The 22,209-nt window shown below is 42.4% G+C and overlaps 1 protein-coding gene across 1 annotated transcript in view; it reads right to left on the reverse strand.

Annotated features, from left to right (window-relative positions):
• Positions 1-343: 343 nt before the first annotated feature.
• Positions 344-22,209, reverse strand: part of LOC118423884 (reversion-inducing cysteine-rich protein with Kazal motifs-like) — a 28,236-nt gene continuing 6,370 nt past the window's right edge. Inside the window, 22 exon segments of the mRNA XM_035832198.1 lie at positions 344-701; positions 1,641-1,730; positions 2,125-2,243; positions 2,761-2,856; positions 3,468-3,597; positions 4,503-4,624; positions 5,494-5,561; positions 6,676-6,765; positions 8,500-8,581; positions 10,386-10,508; positions 11,074-11,143; positions 11,146-11,261; positions 12,424-12,564; positions 13,237-13,373; positions 15,997-16,209; positions 16,604-16,664; positions 17,082-17,184; positions 17,690-17,802; positions 19,287-19,451; positions 20,151-20,165; positions 20,842-21,036; positions 21,933-21,947. Of these exon segments, the coding sequence (XP_035688091.1) occupies positions 480-701; positions 1,641-1,730; positions 2,125-2,243; positions 2,761-2,856; positions 3,468-3,597; positions 4,503-4,624; positions 5,494-5,561; positions 6,676-6,765; positions 8,500-8,581; positions 10,386-10,508; positions 11,074-11,143; positions 11,146-11,261; positions 12,424-12,564; positions 13,237-13,373; positions 15,997-16,209; positions 16,604-16,664; positions 17,082-17,184; positions 17,690-17,802; positions 19,287-19,451; positions 20,151-20,165; positions 20,842-21,036; positions 21,933-21,947 (2,486 nt within the window). The 3' untranslated portion in view covers positions 344-479.

A 22,209-nucleotide genomic window follows, 5' to 3' on the forward strand; every position in this document is an offset into this window, starting at 1 on the left:
CCAATTAATACTTCACTCTTGATTGGTATACACATTCTTTAGATTGTCATTCTGTGAGAAGTACTTTACAACAAACATTATCTCTAGGGTAGATTGTACATAGTACAGGGCTCTAGCCAGCTTAAAATTTATTTCCGTCAGCCGATTCCAATCGTCGTGAAAACCACAAAAAAATAATTTTCCATATGACACTACAAAGTAGTAAATGAGATTATCGTATGTGAAAGGGCGTCGACACACATTGTCAACAATCATAACAAAAGCAAAACAAACAGCGTGTGGCTTTTATCGTCGTGGACAGCGTCCCCAAGCCGCCTGTAGCTTCCACCAAGGATTTTTGTCCGTCAAGATTGACGGATCAGTTTAAAAATTTTTCTGTCAGCAAATTTCCGTCAATTGACAGAAAAATGGACACTGGCTAGAGCCCTGACATAGTATCTACTCCTGGACTCTTTTACCCAGGAGGTTTACGTGATCTGTCATGACATGTGGAGGAACAGTCTGTGTAGAGCTGTCGCTGTACAGAGCAGTAGTGCTGGCAGTGAGGGGACAGCTGCTGTCGCGGTGCTGACCATGGTGACAGCAGCGAGGTGGAGGGAGGCGGAGGTAAGGAAGGAGAGAGGCACGTGGGAAACGATAACGGGGCTGCCCGCGTTGATCAGGGCCGCCACTTTCTGCGCTTCCTGGTTACAGGCCTCCACCTGAAGTAGGAAAACAAAAAAACAATTGCAGGCAGCAGGCTTCACCCCCTCAGGACGGTAATGCTCTCCGACAGAGCATAAAGAAACTGCAATGCCCTTTTGGTAGAGCATACAGAAACTGTATTTCTCCCTCTGGCAGAACATAGTACAGAAACTGCACTGCTCCCTCTGGCAGAACATACAGAAACTGCACTTGTCCATATGGCACTCACTGACCAGAAACTGCACTGCACCCTCCAGCATAAGATACAGAAACTGCAGTGCTCCCTCTAGCAGAATATACAGAAACTGCACTGCACCCTCTGGTAGAACATACAGAAACTGCACTGTACCCTCTGGCAGAACATACAGAAACTGCACTGCTCCCTCTGGGAGAACATACAGAAACTGCACTGCTCCCTCTGGGAGAACATACAGAAACTGCACTGCTCCCTCTGGCAGAACATACAGAAACTGCACTGCTCCCTCTGGCAGAACATACAGAAACTGCACTGCTCCCTCTGGCAGAACATACAGAAACTGCACTGTACCCTCTGGCAGAACATACAGAAACTGCACTGCTCTCTCTGGGAGAACATACAGAAACTGCACTGCTCCCTCTGGGAGAACATACAGAAACTGCACTGCTCCCTCTGGCAGAACATACAGAAACTGCACTGCTCCCTCTGGCAGAACATACAGAAACTGCACTGCTCCCTCTGGCAGAACATACAGAAACTGCACTGTACCCTCTGGCAGAACATACAGAAACTGCACTGCTCCCTCTGGGAGAACATACAGAAACTGCACTGCTCCCTCTGGGAGAACATACAGAAACTGCACTGCTCCCTCTGGGAGAACATACAGAAACTGCACTGCTCCCTCTGGGAGAACATACAGAAACTGCACTGCTCCCTCGAACAGAACAAACAGAAACTGCAGCTAAATTATGCCACTGACCTGTAGGGGTGTGGTGTTGGGTGTGACCGGCATCACTATGGCGATGATGTCTCCCTCGATACTCAGGTACCCAAACACATCACACTGAGGCTGAAACATTCAACACAATGACATTTCTGGTGAACATGGAAAACTTGTGTATAAAGGTACACCTACAATATAAATGTTGAAAAAAAAAAAGAATATCATGTACATTTGTATATCATACACACACTGATTACTGTGAAACATTTTCAAATCTGTCGTGTTAACTTAATTACCTATCATAACTATAAGTTCAAATAAATTTAGTCCTCAGAATGCACAGAATGGTGTATATAAGGGCTACAACTTAAACAATTTTCAGGGGGAGGATGCCTGCAAACCTTCCCACACAGCTCACACCTGCGTTGCTTTGCCACATAGCCTTTAGCTCTAAATTGCCCCCCTACACTGTAAAAAAAATCCCTGGAACACATTGATTGTTGATGAAAGGAGTGCTTACCACGGACACGTGGTTTCTGAGCTGCTGGATGACTTGTGTCACAGTGATTGGTCCAATACTGGCCTGACGGGACACCAGGTCTACATACCAACCACTGTACAGCATGGCCAACACTCCACCTGCAGAGTATAACAACAGTTGTAACTATACATCATGTGGGAGTTGTGACTGTTGAGACTGGATGAAGTGTCAAGCTACAAGAACATTAACAAGTACTAACTACATATTCACAGATTGCATAGCATAATCTGTAACTGCAGAGAGGTTGGAAACCCTATAAGTACAGTAGGGGTATTCCCACCGTAAGTACATAAGGAGTGAGTGTACAGGTGGAAAACTGTTTTTTTTCTTGTTTGACCATTCCAGAAAAAATGGGGAAAAAATGAGAACACATAGCAGAAACTAATATACAAGGTTTAACTATTGTTAATTCATTTAAGTTAGCTTTGTAACACTCTAATTTCATGGCAAGATAAAATATGAAGGTAGACTTTGCCGAGACTTGCGTTTAGTGGCAGAAACTACTATAAAGTAACAAGACAGTGGATTTTCGGCCTGTTGAGTTTGCAGTGACACCAAACATATAAAACCATCACAGAAATGTCCGGATTTACAGTATAAAGCATGTTTACGTACCACAGACTGGACAACATGCCCCCGGTGGAATGATCCCCTCACACAGGCTGGAGTCTGGACAGCTGACTGTGGAACACTCTGGGTACTTGCCTTGTCCTACAGAAACACACATCGTCAAGTACATTCAATGGAGACTGTTAACATTTCATATGACATTTCCGCACACATAAATACTAATAGAAGTATGATTACACTAATTGAAAATAGGCATAACAGTTGTCAATTTAGCGTAGCGGTTACCGTAGGAAAATAACAGCATGGATCCATTTCAAAAATGGTGTGTAATGCAGCCAAAATGTTCAAGATTTTGATACTGCTGTAAGACAGCATTGGTGACAAATGACATGGTAACTAAATTTGCCGTAGTGGTAGTAAATAACAGCGTGGATCCCTTTCAAAAACTATGTAATGCAGCCGTAATGTTTAAGATTTTGACACAGGTGTAAGATAGCATTGGTGCCAACTGACATGGTAACTTCACAGTTATTACAAACTGTCAACCAAGCCATTAGCCTTGAAAGAATAGAATAGTGCAGCATTGGTGCTGGACTGTGGCATCATTAGTGATAAAGTGTCATTACAACAATCCAGCATCAATGCAGCACCAATCCAGCACTACACAATTTGCACTGGCTATAGAAACCTGAGTGCTAACCTTATTAGTTCTGCCGATAAGACGAGAGAATGACAAGAGAATGTTAACTTACCTGGCCTTAGACCTACTGCCAGGCAGGGCCCTTCGTAATCTATAGAGACTCGAGCTGCGTGGGCCGCACAGTTACTCTCGTAGGTTTCCCCGTTGTGTCCGCACACAGGGCTGACTTTACAGGCTTTCTCCTGACACGGAAAGACGCATCAGTCATAGATCAGTTGACAGTACACATTCAGTAAACACAAAGGACAGACAAGATTTCTTAGATGCAGAAAAAATCTTGTGTATACTAGCAGACATCATGCCAAACTACATACAACACAATGTATTATACAAATGCAGAAATGGGATGGTGCGTTATACATGTACATGTAGCTGCAAACGTACGGGACATGACCAACCCCAGGAATACCTCATTCCCGAAGGTAATAATTGGATCTCTTGGCACTGAGGCTGTATTATCTTAATGACTAACATCAGGTACAGGTACAGAGGTTTAGCTGGACTAATATATGTACAATTCAAAACCCGTAACCCGTAGCCTTCAATGGTGATAGAAATACTGACTCAAGAGGGTTTTGAGCAATTATTTACTATAGCCCATAAAAGTGCAATCCAAAACCTGGCATGTGGACGTGCCTGCGGACACGGACCAATGAGGAGCCTCCATTTACACGTGGAAAAACGGTAAATATACTATATTTATAGACCTTTTTGCATAGAAAAGTGTCATAGTCTGTATAGACTGACTGTCAGAGAGAGAGATAGACCTGTCTTCTGTCGGTCTGCCCAACTGAAGTCCTGAGCGCCTGTGAAAAATTTACCAATTGTACAACAGTGAACAGTTTCATCAGGTTGGTACGTCACTGAATAAAGAGACTTTTTACACAACCAATGCTTTATTCTCACCGACGTTTCGGTGACCGTCTGTCACCTTCTTCAGGGCAATTCTGACTGGTTCACATTGTAATGCAGGACAGGTGTCGCTGCTCACAGTTCAGATGCTGTCACAAAACGAAAAGTATTTACATATGGTTGTGTAAAAAGAGTCTCTTTATTCTTTAATTGTACAACAGTCATGGGTACTCACATGGCAGGGAGCATGATAGCCTAGTAGTTTCCCAGCTGCTAGGAGCTGACAGTAGTTGGGATGTTGGACACCATCAACATCACACACAGGGTCGTCCTCTTCCCCCTCACAACTACGGGGAACTGTACATTGTCAAACGACAGGGTTATTAGGGCTGATCTTCTACTACATGTACATTGTAGAATTACAACTGCGAAATTACAGTAAAATGCAATAAGCACATGACATAACATCCTGTGTTGCCAGGCCTGTTGTATAGTTGCAGCAATGACCCTGGCGCACTGGCCAGCGATCCTTCCTTTTCTCCACATGAGTGCTCAACAGCCAATCAGATAGTCTTCTCCTGTTATTGGTTGGAAAGCTATCAGCCAATCACATCACTGCTACATGCAAGGGGCAACGTGATTGGCTAGTAGCTTTCCCTCCAACACCAGGAGGGGAAGAATCTCATTGGCTGATGACTGGCTAGTATATAAACACTTGAGATGGACATTTGCAAAAGCACATTTTTATGTTGTCCAATTCCTACAAAAAATTACCTGGAACACAATTATTATGCCTAGAGTTGTACCAAGACATCAGGCTTTTAGCCAGGCATGCGTCAACGCGTCATCTGGACACACTTTTCTTAGAATAACAAGAAATTTTATGCCCCTGGACGCCCTCATACTGGGGAGAAAATCGTCTGACAAGCATGAAATTCTGATTGACCAGAAATGCTACCAGGTCATCTGTGGTCGCAGTCTTCTACTGTGACCTCTGGAACAGTATGTTTGCCTCTTGGGATACCTAAGAATGCACTTTCTTAACTTAAAATCATCAAAAACTCCATGGAAGGTGGATGCCCCCAGACACCCCCCCCCCCTACAATAGTCACTTACCACAACTCATCAATAAGTTTGGACTCCCTATTATAAAATCCTAGCTAAAAGCCTGCAAGACGTGATTGTTCTTTTACCTGTCTCGTACTGGTGTAAGATTCAGGACTTACCACATTGGTACTGCTGACAGTGCTGTTGGTCCAGTCCATTTAGGCAGACCTTAGGTCTGGGGATACACCTAGTACAACACAGGTACAAGAATCAACAGTGTGTAAGGTCTGGGGATACACCTACAACACAGGTACAAGAATCAACAGTGTGTACCAGGCTGTTTTAAAGGGGCATTCCACTCCAGAAGGGAGTCTTGTTTTCCAATAAATAATGTGTCAATGAATACATAATCAGCCGAATTTTGTGGAATTCACCTTGGGATGAATTACGTGATGTGTGCTTTATAAAACAATAATGACACTCACTAAACCCATGCAGACCCTACCCATGCATTCCCTATAGGCATAGACACTTTGTTTATCGTACATATTTTTGGAATAAATGAGGTACGCTGAGCACACAGAGAAGGCAAATTTCTCTTAAGATAGCAAAGAATACAAGAACAATACAAAATTTCTTAGCGAACCTGAAATTATTTTGGTAAACTTACCTAAAAGTTCTGCATTGTATTCAGCCATAGGATTTATTCAATTAGAGGGTACTTGGGGAGTTTAGTAGAAGACTGAATGCTTTTGAGGCATGCGGAGCAACTTGGTACTTTATCGTATAATGTGAAGTCATATGCAGTTATCACTTCCTAAAATGAATATCTATCGGAAAATAGCACTCCCGTGTGGAGTGGAATGCCCCTTTAAGAAACTGATGCACACACTGTACTATTGCTCAAGGAATCCAGCTCAGGCCTTAACTGTTTTGTAGATCATCAAAGGACAAAAAACGGACTCCAACGCTGGCTAGAACCCTGGATAAAGAAACTCTTAAAAACCAGGTACCTCTTCAGGGCTTTAGCCAGCTCGAAATTTTTTTCCGTCAGCCAATTACAATCGTCGAGAAAACCGCGATAATTAATTAGAAGGACTGAACCGAGACCTTGAAAAACGGGTTTTGATGAGATTATCGTATGCGAAAGGGCGCCGACACACATTGTCAACAATCATAACAATAGCAAAACAAACAGTGTGTGGCTTTTACGGCCGTGGATGGCGTCCCCAAGCCGCCTGTAGCTTCCACCAAGGATTTTTGTCCGTCAAGGTTGACGGATTGGTTTTAAAATTTTTCCGTCAGACGCAGCAAATTTCCGTCAATTGACGGAAAAACGGACGCTGGCTAGACCCCTGTACCTCTTGCTTGCTGGACAGGGATCAGGCTGACATGGGTGAAGAGAGGAGCAGGTTCCAAACTCAAACTGGTGATCCAAAAGCCCAGCACATCTACGGAAAAAAAAATCAAGATTAAAGGCCCATTATATAACATTTTGCCCCAAAAATTGAAAACATTCTTGAGAACATAAGCATCATATGAATTACATATACAAAGCAGGGCTCGAAATACTGGGTGCATGTGCACCCAGGTGCACCCAAAATTGGAGCTGTGCACCCAATTTTTTTCTGTGGGTGCACAGGGTGCACCCAAATATTTCTTACGTTTATGTATGTAAAGATATCAAAGTATACTAGTATACATCATATTCTTGACATCTAAGTTTTAGAAAGATAATAAAAATGTCTGTCATGGTACTTGTTTAAGAATTTGATAGCTAAAATGTAACTAAGTTTTATTATTAGGTTATTACTTAAGTTTAAGTAGTGCACCCAAAATTTTTTGGTGCACCCAATTTTTCAGGCTGGGTGCACCAGTGCACCTAATCCCAAAAATGAATTTCGAGCCCTGCAAAGATACTAACACTTTTCAGCATATTTATATGTGACTATAATGTTATATTTTGGGTTTTTGCGAACTGTACAAAACAAGCTAAACATTAGGTCTGCTTAGTTTCTGAAACCATCTCAAACTAGACCCTTCCTCCCTCCCTATAAATATTGGCATGAAATTCTATAGTGTTGATCTAACTTACCATGTTAAGAAATGGGAGGAAAATCTTCCTTCTATATTGTCCTTATGTTACATAATCGACCTTAAAAGGAATTCAGACTTCGTACAAAAGTGATTTTGACTGGAGACCAAGTACTGTAAATGCATTTAAGTTCGCGGGGATTTAATTTCGCGGTAGCGGGAAAAAGGACTTTTCGCGGTGGATTTAAGTTCGCGGTAACACCATAGACGGCAGTCTAAATGCTATAATAGAAAAATGTTAGCGGTGGTTTTGAGTTCGCGGTAAAGTGGTCACCACGAACATTAATCCACCGCGAACATTTCTGCATTAACAGTATCCTATAAGGTTGACTCAAAGTCATGATGTGACTTTAAAAATGGTAAATTTCAGAATCTAAGGATTAGAAAAAGGGCCTCGAAAAATACAGTAAATTCTCTTAACTTTGCCGCAAGTAAATTTTACAATCTCAATAGAAATCAAGTTAGAGGTTACAGTTGAAACACATGAAGTAACACAAGACAACAATTATTCAGGTAAAAAGTAACCAAGAAATTGCACACTAAGAAGAAAAAAAATTCAAAAGCTTCAGTTAGTAATCTTGACCTTGTAACAGTGGGGCCGCGTAGCACAGTGGTAGTGTATTCGGCCCGTGACCGAGAGGTCGCCGGTTCGAATCCGCCTGCCGTGTTGCCGGTCTTGTGCCCTTGGGAAAGGCACTTTCCACGACTTTCCTCACTTTACTCAAGTGAAAAATGAGTCGTCCCTCGGATAGGACGTTAAATGGAGGTCCCGTGTATGGGGAGAGCCATACCCTATGCACGTTAAAGAACCCGCCACATGTGCGAACATCCACCCGAGCGGATCAAACCATTCCGGCCAAAATAGGGGTAGGGAATCTCCCGAGCAGCCCTCGTAACCCCTGCTTCGCCTATTGGGTCAGTTAGTCTTCACTCATAGTGAGCAATTGGGCTGGTCTCAATCATGATGTTTCTGACCTAGGGCGAAGAGTTGCTGTTACAGTTCCAATCATGTAACCCGTAACCTTGAGTGGCCTTCAGGCCTTGTTACGTGGTGACCATTGAGTAAAAAAAAAAAAAAAAAAAGTACTGACCTTGCCAAACAGGCGCTCGGGTAGGTTCTGCCATTGTGGGCACAGACTGGTACAAACTGGTCAGCACAGTTACAGGGGAGGCCTGGGTACAATATAGCACACAGTCAATAAACAATCAACACATCTTAATCAAAACAAAATGGCTTGGTTAGTGGGCAGGTACCAAGGACAGGTGTGTTGGCCTTTGTATGGATGGTGTTCAGCACCAGGGACAGGTGTGTTTACCTGTGTATGGATGGTGTTCAGCACCAGGGACAGGTGTGTTTACCTGTGTATGGATGGTACTCAGCACCAGGGACAGGTGTGTTTACCTGTGTATGGATGGTGTTCAGCACCAGGGACAGGTGTGTTTACCTGTGTATGGATGGTGTTCAGCACCAGGGACAGGTGTGTTTACCTGTGTATGAATGGTACTCAGCACCAGGGACAGGTGTGTTTACCTGTGTGTGGATGGTGTTAAGCACCAGGGACAGATGTGTTTACCTGTGTATGGATGGTGTTCAGCACCAGGGACAGGTGTGTTTACCTGTGTATGGATGGTGTTTAGCACCAGGGACAGGTGTGTTGGCCTTTGTATGAATGGTGTTCAGCACCAGGGACAGGTGTGTTTACCTGTGTATGGATGGTGTTCAGCACCAGGGACAGGTGTGTTTACCTGTGTGTGGATGGTGTTTAGCACCAGGGACAGATGTGTTGGCCTTTGTATGGATGGTGTTCAGCACCAGGGACAGGTGTGTTTACCTGTGTATGGATGGTGTTCAGCACCAGGGACAGGTGTGCTAACCTGTGTGTGGATGGTGTTCAGCACCAGGGACAGGTATGTTTGCCTGTGTGTGGATGGTGTTCAGCACCAGGGACAGGCGTGTTGGCCTTTGTATGGATGGTGTTCAGCACCAGGCACAAGTGTGTTGGTCTTTGAATGTATAGTGTTCAGCACCAGGCACAAGTGTGTTTACCTGTATGCGGATGGTGTTCAGCACCAGGGACAGGTGTCTAGGCCTGTGTATGGTCTATGGATGGTATTCTGTACCAAGGACAGGTGTGCATGTGTGTGCAGATGATCATCATCACTATACATCCGGTTTACACGGTAAAATACATAGTACAGTTTTTCCAGATCTTTTATGATCTGTCTTTCATGGCAGACATTGAAGTAGTCCCTAACAGTCCAATGTCTCTTTCTACCATGATGATAAGACGGTGGCAATGTGGCCTGATTTTGTGTGGTTAGCTAAATCGGCTCTTGGCTTAGAATCTACAGGTTCTCGGTTTGAATCCCTATAGCAAGTCCCAACACAAATATGAACCCTTACATAAACTCTTCTTGAGAAGCGTACACGTGTTATACGTAGGTTCTTGAACACCGAAGAGGTGTGGCCTTCAACCTACAGGAGGATAGGTGTCAGGTGCCTTTCCTATAGACACTGCATAACTATAGGACCTGTTTTGGATTCAAACCTACAACTAAGGCTGTGTACCTAAATACACGTACCTATAAAAGGTTTAGGTAAGCATAGGTCAGGACGTAAACATCTGTGTCCCTGTACCTGAACCTATTAGAAACAAACTACATCACTATTGAACACAAGTTTCTGAGACTAGAGATAAGTAAATTAAAAATCAAAGATGACAATTGTGGTAATTGTGCAGTTGAAAATTAAGAAACCTTTGTTTTGAGGTTCAAAGATGTAAATCCTCATACAAGTATGACAATTTCTCACTAAAGAAGACAGTTATAACTTACAGATAATTGATCAAACTTGTTTAGGTACAGGTAAAGGTCCGGACCTGTACCTAAACCTGTGTAAAATTTCTTTAGGTACACAGCTCTACCTACAACCCTAGCCACAAGGTCACCATGTTAAAGACTAAAACAAAAACCCCACCTGTGTATCTCCTCCTCTCCTCCTCTGTACTACCCAGAGACAGACAGGGTCTCTTAGTACAGGTCAGCTCTCCGGCAAAACATGCACAGATGTTACAGTCCAGCTCAAAACTGGTGCCATGGTCTGGAAAAACAAAAAAAAATATTTTGGTTAAAAGTAGTATTTTTAAACGAAAAGAGAATACAATAGACATTCAAATGAAGAGCATGAGAAAAAACAGTGTTAATTATATGTACAACTGATCATAGCCAGTCACAACTATGATACAGCACTTTTGTACCCTAGCACCTCTCTATTGTACTGTAGCAGATGTTCTGTTTTGGTATATTCTAGGCATGCCAGGGTCATAATTTTTTTGTACCAGAGAAAAATCATCCACAGAGACGGTGGGCGCCATAGACTTCCTGCAACCTATGATCCACTGCTCACTGAGTCACATGTTCTATCTGCATAACATGACGCCACGGCAGCAGTGGATTTTTCATTCCTTGTCAAAGACTGCTGGTGCTGTTCAGTCGAAAAATTGTTGGGTGAGTCCAATTTTTGTGTTGGAATTTACAGTTCAACTAGTTCAAGAAGGATTTTTGTCATCTTTCATGACAAATCCATTTCTAATCCCGTACCTTTAATCTGTCCCCCCACTAGGCATGTGTCCATGGGGATACATGACAGGGTGGTAGTCTCTTACCTTTAATCTGTCCCCCCACTAGGCATGTGTCCATGGGGATACATGACAGGGTGGTACAGTCTCTTACCTTTAATCTGTCCCCCCACATCGACACACCCGGTAACAGCCTGGGTCTCCGCTGGCCACAGGTACCCTCACCACCGCACCTGACGCTACCACATAGTCTGACGCCTCTCCCATTGGACAACCTAGGGACAGACAGGGAGGCAAAAAGTTAAAATCATATGACAACAAAATATAACATTTTCTGATCACACTTCCATTTGGGTCATGTGATGACAGAGGAAAGTAGATACAGTAGACACTATTGCATAAGGCCTAGGAAAAAAAATGTTGTGTTTCCTGTTTCAGTCCTGAAAAAATTAGGGTCGGTAGGTAGGGATTATCTTTTTTTTCTTTTATTTTTTTTTAGGCTGGCCAAAACTCTAGTGATACATATTGCAATACAGTTGAACAAAGTAAACTGAAATGCATGATGACACTTGTCTTTCAATGTCAAACTTTAATTTTGTGCATAATAGATACATTTATCCTTCATTAGATGGGGCAAGCAGTGTTTTACTTCAATAGGAAGCAGGCTGAATAAAAATTCTAACTGCAAGCTATGTGACTCCACTGCCTGCCCAAAAAAAAAAGTCTAGGGTCAGCAGGTTTTTTTAGGGTAGGTAGGGAAACAGGAAACACGACATTTTTTTTCCTAGGCCTAAAGGATAATAGCATAAGTTGGGGATCTGCATGAAAACCCAAACCATTTCCCATTCTCTCCATTATAGATAAGATTAATGATTATAGCATAATATATCAATCCATCATGGCATAAACCTGATATTTGCACCTAATGATTTCACAATATGTAATAAGAATTTAAAAAACAGCAAAAAGGATGCTCACAAAGACATCGAATTGGCAAAAGTTTTGATATTGTCTCCTAATGTTTCTTACATTGTAGATACTAAATAAGTAATGATAGGATAATACACATAATACAGAGAGCCGAACCTGTAATACTTAAATTTCAACATAACTATTTGACCAAATGCAGCCATTTTTACCAATGCCAAGAAGATAATGTTTTTGGCAGCGTTCATGTCACAGTGTAGATTATAAACTCAAGAAGGCCCGGATGGCTTGGCTTCATATTTGGTATGTGTATGTGGGTATCTGCTGATGAGACCTTGAGATGATAAGATTTTGGGCCCCCAAACAGCTTATTATGGTACTGCAGCAGAACTCCAAGTTTTCGTATCTTTTGGTCTATACGGTCAGCAAATTTGAATGGTAGACAGCTCTTCTGCACAGGAAGAAGTGACCCCCTAGTATGAGCCCCCTAGCAGCTTGTAGTGTACTGACCTTGTTTACAGATGTGTTGTGGACAGGAGGACCCAGTACAGTTCTCCCTGGCCCTGTTGACGTGACACACAGACTCCATACAGGGGCTGGGGTTACATGGGTTCGTCACCTCGTCCAGCCGACTCATGTGCTGACTTGGAACTACAAACACACAACACAAAACAGTTTGAATTTCAAATAAATCTCTACGTACTTATTGAATAGAAAAGGATGACTCGTAAAAAGACTAATACACCTTACATAGTGTACAGGAATCCAGTAAATTTAACAACCATCTCTATAGAATGGAGAACGAGAATTGGCTAAGGAAGACCACCACAATGACCATTCATGCATTCACACGGTGGTAATCAATGAAAATAGAATATACTCGTAATATTACTTGTATTGGTAAACGGAATGCTGTTATAATTGTATATTGTATTCTTACCAGGGCTAGCCCTTGATAATACTAATAGCCTCTGGTTAGTTTGGCTGTATTTCTTTCTATAAAGCAAAAATAAATCAAATCAAATCAAAGATCTTCATCTCCTCAACCTACACAGTGGCAAACCTAAAGATAGAAACTACTGGCGAGCTGCCATCAAGCCTCAACATCATGTACAGTCAAACCTGTCTATAGCGGCCACTCAAGGGACCGGACAAATGTGGCCACTATAGACAGGTGGCCTCTGTATAGAGGTGACAACTTGTAGATAAGATACCCAAGGGACCGACAAAAAGTGGCCACTATGGACAGGTGGCCCCTCTGTAGAGGTGGCCCCTAATACAGGTTTGACTGTACGTGCAAGAATGTCTGACTGGTTTGTGTACCTAGGTATGGTGCGAGGGTGATGCAGTGGTCATCTTCGTCCTGGGGAGACAGGGCGTTACACAGACTGTCCACTGTGGTACCCATGGGGAAGCGGGCCTGGTCACCACACCTGGTCAGGATGTTCACACAGTCCGCCCTGCAACATAGAGGCAAACATTCATCAGGGCTCGAAATATCACCTGCATATGCAGGTTAGTGCAGGTAAAATTGGAGCTGTGCAGGTATTTCTGGTGTCTACCTGCACCTAACCTGCACTGGTCCATGCACTGCCATGGGTTTTATACATAAATGTCCCATGATGTAGATGTAGGTGTATGTGGATTGTTATTAGCTGCATTGACTGTTACCACCTATTAAGTATAAAAGAAAAAATAGCAATGGTTTCTCAACAACTTTAGTATGATCCATACTTTCTGAATTCAGAGTGGTGCAGGTAAAATTTGTCTGGTGCAGGTATTTTTCAATGTTACTGCAACAGTGCAGGTATGCAGAAAAAAGTATTTCGAGCCCTGTTCAACCACTAAGCCTTCTTCAGAAAGACTCAGTTGACCATTTGAGGTAGAGGATGTGGAGCATGGAGCCCAAATGTCATTGATACCACTAATACAGAGCTATATCGATAATGTAGAGATTTGTAAATTCAAGGCATCACAAAAAGTATTCAAGTCTATCTTTTTTTCAATGTAAAAAAAACACAATTCAATTTGTATGTCAATATGGCAGATTTGGTCCAAAAACCGAAATCGACTAATGTTACAGGGTCCAACGTCTCGTGGTTATTCTCTTTTGCTGGGCGCGGCCCAGCATGCACCATTTGTGGTCAAATGTTTCCAGATATTGCAATACAACGCAAGGGCTATTTCCCTGTACTTAGCTCTGTTGGGCAAAACTGTACAATAAAGGTCTTCATTCATTCATTCATTCATTATTTACAGATGCTCGTGATGACATAGACAGTTGGGACAGTGGACATGATGGACAGTTCTTTTGTTTGCCACATTGGCCTCTTTTCGATCGTTGTCGTAGCCACCGGGTGAAAAAGGTGCATTGTCTAGGGTAAGAACCTACTTGCAGATCCTGTTGCCATGTGAATGGCTATGACAGGGTTTGATGTGCAGGGGACGGAATGGGCAAAAGTTTTGTCCATCCCTATTGGCAAAATTCTGTCACAGAACGGAAGAACGAACGCTAGCTAGAACCCTGATCTACACAAAGAACCTACTTGCAGATCCTGTTGCCATGTGAATGGCTATGACAGGGTTTGATGTGCAGGGGACGGAATGGGCAAAAGTTTTGTCCATCCCTAGTGGCAAAATTCCGTCAAAGGACGGAAGAACGAACGCTAGCTAGAACCCTGATCTACATAAAAGAACCTACTTGCAGATCCTGTTGCCATGTGACTGACTGTGACAGGGTTTGATCTGTAGGGTACAGGCGATGGCCTTCCACATGTCAGGCTCACACTCCTGCACATCTCTCACAGGGATGCTCATCACCGGCATGTTGATTTTTTTTCCATCCCTTGTTTAGATTTTTTTACTGGAAATCCCGTTGTGCGACAATCATTGGGGGGTCTCGGGAAATGTTGAAATTTAGACCCTCTGAAAGGCTATTTCCTGTATTTTGATGGGCAATTTTTGCTGATAGACTTAGCTTGGTTCAATGGCATCTGTTTTGATGAAAAAAATCCACAGGGATTTCATTTTACAAGGGGGACGGAATGGGCAAAAGTTTTGTCCATCCCTATTGCCTATTGGCAAAATTCTGTCACAGAACGGAAGAACGAATACTAGCTAGAACCCTGATCTACATAAAAGAACCTACTTGCAGATCCTGTTGCCATGTGACTGGCTGTGACAGGGTTTGATCTGTAGGGTACAGGCGATGGCCTTCCACATGTCAGGCTCACACTCCTGCACATCTCTCACAGGGATGCTCATTGTTGTTTTAAAATCCCATCCGCATCATACAAACAAAACTAACTGCCTCTGTTTAAGACCAAGTTTGACTGTACAAGCTTGGTATAAAAATGACTATCAACTCTCCTTGAATTCACTCCTCTTACATGTATTTTCTTGGACCGGTAAGCTCCAAAACACTCGAATGCCTAACAGATTAACCTGTTCATTTTCAAATGGTTCCAATATCCGTTCTACTGATTTTTTTCACATCATTTTTTGTACACCGATCCAAGAAAAAAATACCTTGTTGTACAAGTGTCCCTAGAGACAGTTGGAATTTCTTTTTGGGACACTTCTGGGACAATAGGGAAAAAGGTTAATTTCATGTTGAGTGTGACGGTGTTCTCTAGGGTAAGAACCTACTTGCAGATCCTGTTGCCATGTGACTGGCTGTGACAGGGTTTGATCTGCAGGGTACAGGCGATGGCCTTCCACATGTCAGGCTCACACTCCTGCACGTCTCTCATGGGATGCTCATCACCGGCATGTTGATTTTTTTTCCATCCCTTGTTTAGATTTTTTTACTGGAAATCCCGTTGTGCGACAATCATTGGGGGGTCTCGGGAAATGTTGAAATTTAGACCCTCTGAAAGGCTATTTCCTGTATTTTGATGGGCAAATTTTGCTGATAGACTCAGCTTGGTTCAATGGCATCTGTTTTGATGAAAAAAATCCACAGGGATTTCATTTCACAAGGGTTGGAATGGGCAAAAGTTTTGTCCATCCCTAGTGGCAAAATTCTGTCACAGAACGGAAGAACGAACGCTAGCTAGAACCCTGATCTACAAAAGAACCTACTTGCAGATCCTGTTTCCATGAGACTGACTGTGACAGGGTTTGATCTGTAGGGTACAGGCGATGGCCTTCCACATGTCAGGCTCACACTCCTGCACATCTCTCACGGGGATGCTCATCACGGGCATGTTGATGATGCCCCCCTGCCAGTCTGACATGTACTGTTCCGCATCCTCGTCAGAACGCGACGCACAACTTCGGAACAACTCTGTTGGTCTAAGGGCAGGAAATAATACACATTATGATGAATGGTTCTTGTGTTCAACTTGTAGTCAGGTGCAAATTTTTGTAACAATATCTCTGTCATTCTTCTAACGATTATCTCTTCCACTCAGTCTGTCTGATGATTTTATCAAACATCGATTTTAAAGGTGATTGATTGATTGAAATATTTAATATGATAATTGCCGAGGAACAAAAAAAACTAAAATCTTATTAATAAGCTCGATTTAATGTCACTAAAAATGACATCCTTTTTTATACACTCAAGTAAGTTTTGAACATCAAGATTCTAAGGCCTTCCCTTCAAGAATGAAGAACAAAATAACAAACAAATACACCAAGTCATTAGAGATTTGACAGTAAAGGGAAAAAAATTAACCAGCCTTACCTGTTGTTGAAGTTGGTGCAATAGTTCAGTTCTGAACAACCAAGCTGGCATGGCTCTTGAACTGCAAGGACAATCAAAGACTTAAGTCAGCTAAATCTGTCTAGATAATACATTGTACAGATTGCACATATACAGAAATGCATTGTTCAGTACAAACCTGGTGTGTTATGACATGAGGTAGTTTGCAGAGCAGGGGGTGCAATACAAACAAAAACGATAAACTCAAGAGCCCAGATATTTAGTAACAATACAGTACACTACAGTCACATTTCAGAAAGTTATGTACAGTATATGTAGATTCAATGTAAAAGAGAAACTCCCATAACAACGCAAGGCTTAACGTTTTGTCTTAAGGGCTGCATTCCTTTGTAAGATTAGTGAGTGACAGGATTCAAGCTCCCAAACTCTAGGTTCAAAGGCAGAGTTTCTTACCCTTACTAGCCCACATATCAGACAGGACACTGCAATGACAACTTACCATCTGCTATACACTGCATGAGAACCTCCTCAGAAGGGTGGTACTGGCAGTCAGCATAGAACTGGTTCCAGCTGGAGGAGGTGGCCCAAGTTGTGCTGTACAGCTGGAAAAAGACATTTTCATTTTAGACACTTTACAAGGCATCAGGTATGTTGTACATGGGGCGTGATAACATTTGATACAGGTGTTCCAGACCAGGTGATATTTGGGGTTATCAAACAGGTTTCTCTTGTATCAAACAAGCTGATATTTTGAACCCACTTTGCATGTGCTAAGTACACCATTCTAAAAATTCAAATACCAGACGTTGCAATTTTTTCTTTGGTGGCGCCAAATCTTTACAACTTCTGGTGCATTTTGCATTAAAATTTGTTTTCCTTCCTCTGGGTATGACATAAACTCGACATTATGATAGTATAGTGGGGAGGTAAAAGGTGGTGGAAGGAAAAATTTAGGCTCCCCTCCAAATAACATGCCTGAGACACGGTGGGTGACAACCCACTGCCCCTACAGCCTTGAAAAGGCTATGGTACTGCCTCTACCTCCTTAAAGTTTCTATTTTACAAAAAGTATGAAAATTTGCGCCTCAACAAGAAGAAGTGTCCTACCTTCACACAGAGGTCTCTACATCTAGATGTGGCTGCTTTGGAACAACACTGTAGCTTGGCACCATCTAGTCCTGTCACTGGGATCACCTCCTCTGTGTCATGGCCATTATTAGCTGTGGACACAACATACAAAAGCTTTAGGCTACAGCGATGGCACGGGAGACGAGAATCTAAAGGTTCTAGGTTCCAATCCAGAGCAGGTCCAAATGAAAGACGTGCCATTGGAAAATGGGCTTTGAACCAATTTTCCAACTCTACTCACAAGTGAGAAGGACTAGTTTTGGACCTTTGGCATATGACTGACTCTTGGAGGGGACATACACTGAAGGTCCCATGATCGAGGAAAAGCTGTATTTCAGGTATGTTAATGAACCCAGCTTCCTTATCGATAAAGAGTATGGGTCCTTTCTGGTGCATGCAAATCAAACATATAAGTCTGGTCTTTTTTAATGCACAAACTGATGTGTTACACGTAATTTAGCCAACTGAACAGTTATTTACCATTTATGCAAACAAACAGAAACAAAAGGTACTGTATACAGGATGACTGTATAGCTGGTATAACCGGACAGTATGCTGCACCGGTGTGGCATCCCGGACTGACAACATCCCTGTCCAACAAACTCGAGAGAATCCAACGCAGAGCAGTGCGGATAATCCTGGGAGCTAACTACACCAGCTATGCTGAAGCCTGCTCACAGCTCGGCCTACCCTCACTTCACCAGAGGCGTGAGAACTTGACACTAAAGTTTGCAAAGTCCCTTCTAACATCCAGCCAGTACCGTCATCTCCTGCCACCGGACAGACAGAATATTAGTGGCAGACAGACTCGCTCCTCAAACAACTTGGACTTGGTTCATTGTAGAACAGAGCGACATAGAAACAGCGCCGTCCCATATATGGTACGCTTGATCAACACATAGCCCACCAATGTATGATTGTTGTTGTAAATAGCTCTAACTTACTTTTAACGACGGTGTTGCGTATTATTGTTTTGAATTTTAAATTGTAATAAGTTGTATACTTCGCATTTGCTTATCCTATAATCATTTTTGTGTAAAATAATATATAAAAAGACTGTCAAGCAGTGCAATTCAGCCCTTTGGGCTGCAAGACCGCTTTTAATTTGTCATTCTTGTTGAAATGAATGAATAAACCAATCTACTACTACATAACTGCCCTACGGTGTAACACACCAGCTTCTGTATCTGTATCTGTATATCCAGTAAGACCGCCTTTCAGCGTAACACACCAGCTTCTGTATCTTTATCTGTATAGTTAGTATAACTGCCCTACAGTGTAACACACCAACTTCTGTATCTGTATCTGTGTAGCCAGTACAACTGCCCTATGGTGTAACACACCAACTTCTACAGTATCTCAATCGGTACAGCCAGTGTAACTGCACAGAGACATGGTGCGGCAGCAGCTGGTTATATTACACTGAACTACCTGACGTTACACCTAACCTTTTGAACATCGGCGTGATCTAGCTATAAGCATTGTTTAAAGCTTTGAGGGTACCTCTATTGTACTTGGTGGCAACAAGTTCAACTTTACAATAGTTCTCTAAGAAAGAAAATCTGTGTGTGAGTACCTGACGCCGAGAGGAAGCACTGCCAGAGGGGGTCCTGTGGGAGGGGGTCCCCACACCCCTCGATCAGTCCGTCCACTATCTCCTGCTCACTGGTCAAGGTGACCAGCACACGCCTGCACCTGTCCTGACACTGTTCGTCATTCGACTGGTCACAACAATGTAAACCTGCAACAAACAATAATCATATCATAAACAAACAATCTCTTACTACACACTAATGGTTATATTCACCATAACAATTTGAATTTTCATTTTCCGATATCTGTATTTTGTGTTTGCATGAAAGTTCATGAGAGTTCCTAGTTAATGCTACTTCACCTTTAACTGCGGGGTGACCTATATCCGTTGTACCTAAAAACAGGATATTTAGGGATATCACGTAGATGGACAACTTGGTTTCAAATTGCTTTTTTTGTTTCAATATAATGCAGTTTGAGACCACCGTCAGTCTACTTGATATTCCTAAATACCCTGGTGTTAAATACAACAGATAAAGGTTACCCCGCGAATAAAGCCGAACTAGCGTTAACATATATACTTAGAAGCCATTTATTTGCACATCCCATTTGCCAACATATTTAGTGCAATTATCCAGGTGGCGCAATTAAGTTATACATCTGCATCAAACCACCACAGGATTTTGGGATTCTGTGCAAATAACAGAAGTGTGTGGTAATCCATTGTGCAATTAACTGGCTTCTACTGTATAGTAAAGAGCTAAAACTTTCACAGATTCACAGCGCTGGAAAAAAAGACACAACACGTATATAATTAGAAGAAAGACGACAAAGAAACAGGAATATGGAAAATGGAACAACGGCAAGAACTGGAGTTATCCCCACAAAAGATAACAGAAACACTCACCAATGCCCTTCACACCTTTAGAAAAGGAAACCAGAACACAGAAGAGCAGGGAGGAAAACAGAGAGAAAAGACAGTCAGAGAGGAAGAAATGACCACACAACAATACATTATACTGAACACGTACAAGTATACATTTTCATTCTCTTTTCAGATATCACCCAGACTTATGGAAAAGAGTAGGGATCCATGATCACAGTGTAGCAACCAGTGGTTTTCCAGATTCGCAATGCAAAAAATCATTTTACATGTATGAATGCACTAGAACTGTAAAAGCTAAGGGCACAACCCGCCGTACATGCAATTTGTCGGTACATTTTTTTAGGCAATATCCGCCACGTATTTTAGGCTGTACAGAGCAAGCACATCGCCCGTACTGGCACGTACGGGAGGGCGAATCCGAAGCCCAATGCCACACAAAGTTTTGCCTGCACGTAAAGTTCCATGGCGTGTCTGCGCGCTCCAAAATCCGTCGTAGATTCCCTACGAGTTCGTACGTAGGCCTACTTACCACCTACGGATCTCAAAGGATTGCCCACGTTTTGGCACGTAGATAGCACATACTTGCACGTACGGCGGGTTGTGCCCTTAGCTTAAGATAGCTTATTCCTTCAACCTTAGCCAACATAAAAACACACAGCTTTCCACAGACAAAGATGCTAAAAAAATATCTACTAAAACACACGGTACTTACTCTCTGCCGGATTGTTGGCTGGTCGTGAGTTGGTGTAATTGTCCACACACTGGATGACTTGCTGATTGTCCAACATGCAGTGGTCCTGTATGGCCTGCCTCTGTTGTCTGGTGGGTGTGGAGTCCGTCTGGAACACCGTACTGCACGCCTCCTCACACTCCGTACTCACACTGGTCCCACAACACCGCTCACCCACTGCCACACAAAAAAAAAAAAAACTCATTAGCTTACTTCGCATTCTGATTGGTCCAGAGCTAACATAGTAATAAATAACCTCATTCTCTAATTTGGCATTCTGATTGGTCCAGAGCTAACTACTAAATAACCTCATTATAACTAATTATCTAACTTTGCATTCTGATTGGTTCAGAGCTAACTACTAAATAACCTCATTATCCAAGTTCTACCTTCACATTCTGATTGGTCCAGAGCTAACTATAACTACATATCCAAATTTGACAAAATAATATATTAGATAACCATAGCTTTTTCAAAATTTGACACACCAAAAATCGCATCACTATTACCTCTGTGAAGGAGGTTCACCTCTGACAGGAGTATTATTTTTGGTTATGTTTTTGTGCTATGATATATTATTGACTTCCCAAAGAAACAAGTCGATTTGGGCCCCCTAGTAGTCTTTCTAGGTATTTCATGAAGGTATTATGTGCTCAATCTCTTTATTCCTTTGCATTTTGAGTAGTCGAGACCTTGAACTATGTACCAAACTTGGTAACAATCGATCTGCCAGCTTCTTGAGTTAGGCTGTTTAACCATAAAAACACATTCCCAAAGATGAAATGGTGTCAAAGCTTTCTAAACAGCCCTCATCTTCCAATGACCAAAAAGAGAGCTATGACTCACTGATTGGTAAAATGAGGACAACAACATGTCAGCATACATGTACATAGCAATAGCCTTTCATGAAAATGCTCTTATGATCACCGCCATTATATCTAGGCTACAACACTGTGCAAGCACAAAACTGTGGCTCCATGTGTGGCACCATGAATACTAAAATCAAAGCATTCACATGTAGACTATATCCTTATTTCCACACCACGGAACGGAGCGAGTTGATCAAGACTTACTCCAGGTATGACGTCCTGTCCATGCGTGGGAGGCACAAGGGTAAAAGTAAACTAGTAAGTGAATTATAGGTTACAACACAACATTGTCCAAATGTATGCATATTGTCTGTTCTGGATACGTAAGATGCTGATATGGCATCGCTCACAGACAATCATACATACATGCACATAAAGACACACACAACGAACACAAACATATGTACACATACACACACACTCACTTGCTAACACAAACACACACACACACATACACACATATATGCACACACACAAACAC

The sequence above is a fragment of the Branchiostoma floridae genome, chromosome 10, assembly GCF_000003815.2.
Source record: "Branchiostoma floridae strain S238N-H82 chromosome 10, Bfl_VNyyK, whole genome shotgun sequence".
In the NCBI taxonomy this organism is placed as follows: domain Eukaryota; kingdom Metazoa; phylum Chordata; class Leptocardii; order Amphioxiformes; family Branchiostomatidae; genus Branchiostoma; species Branchiostoma floridae.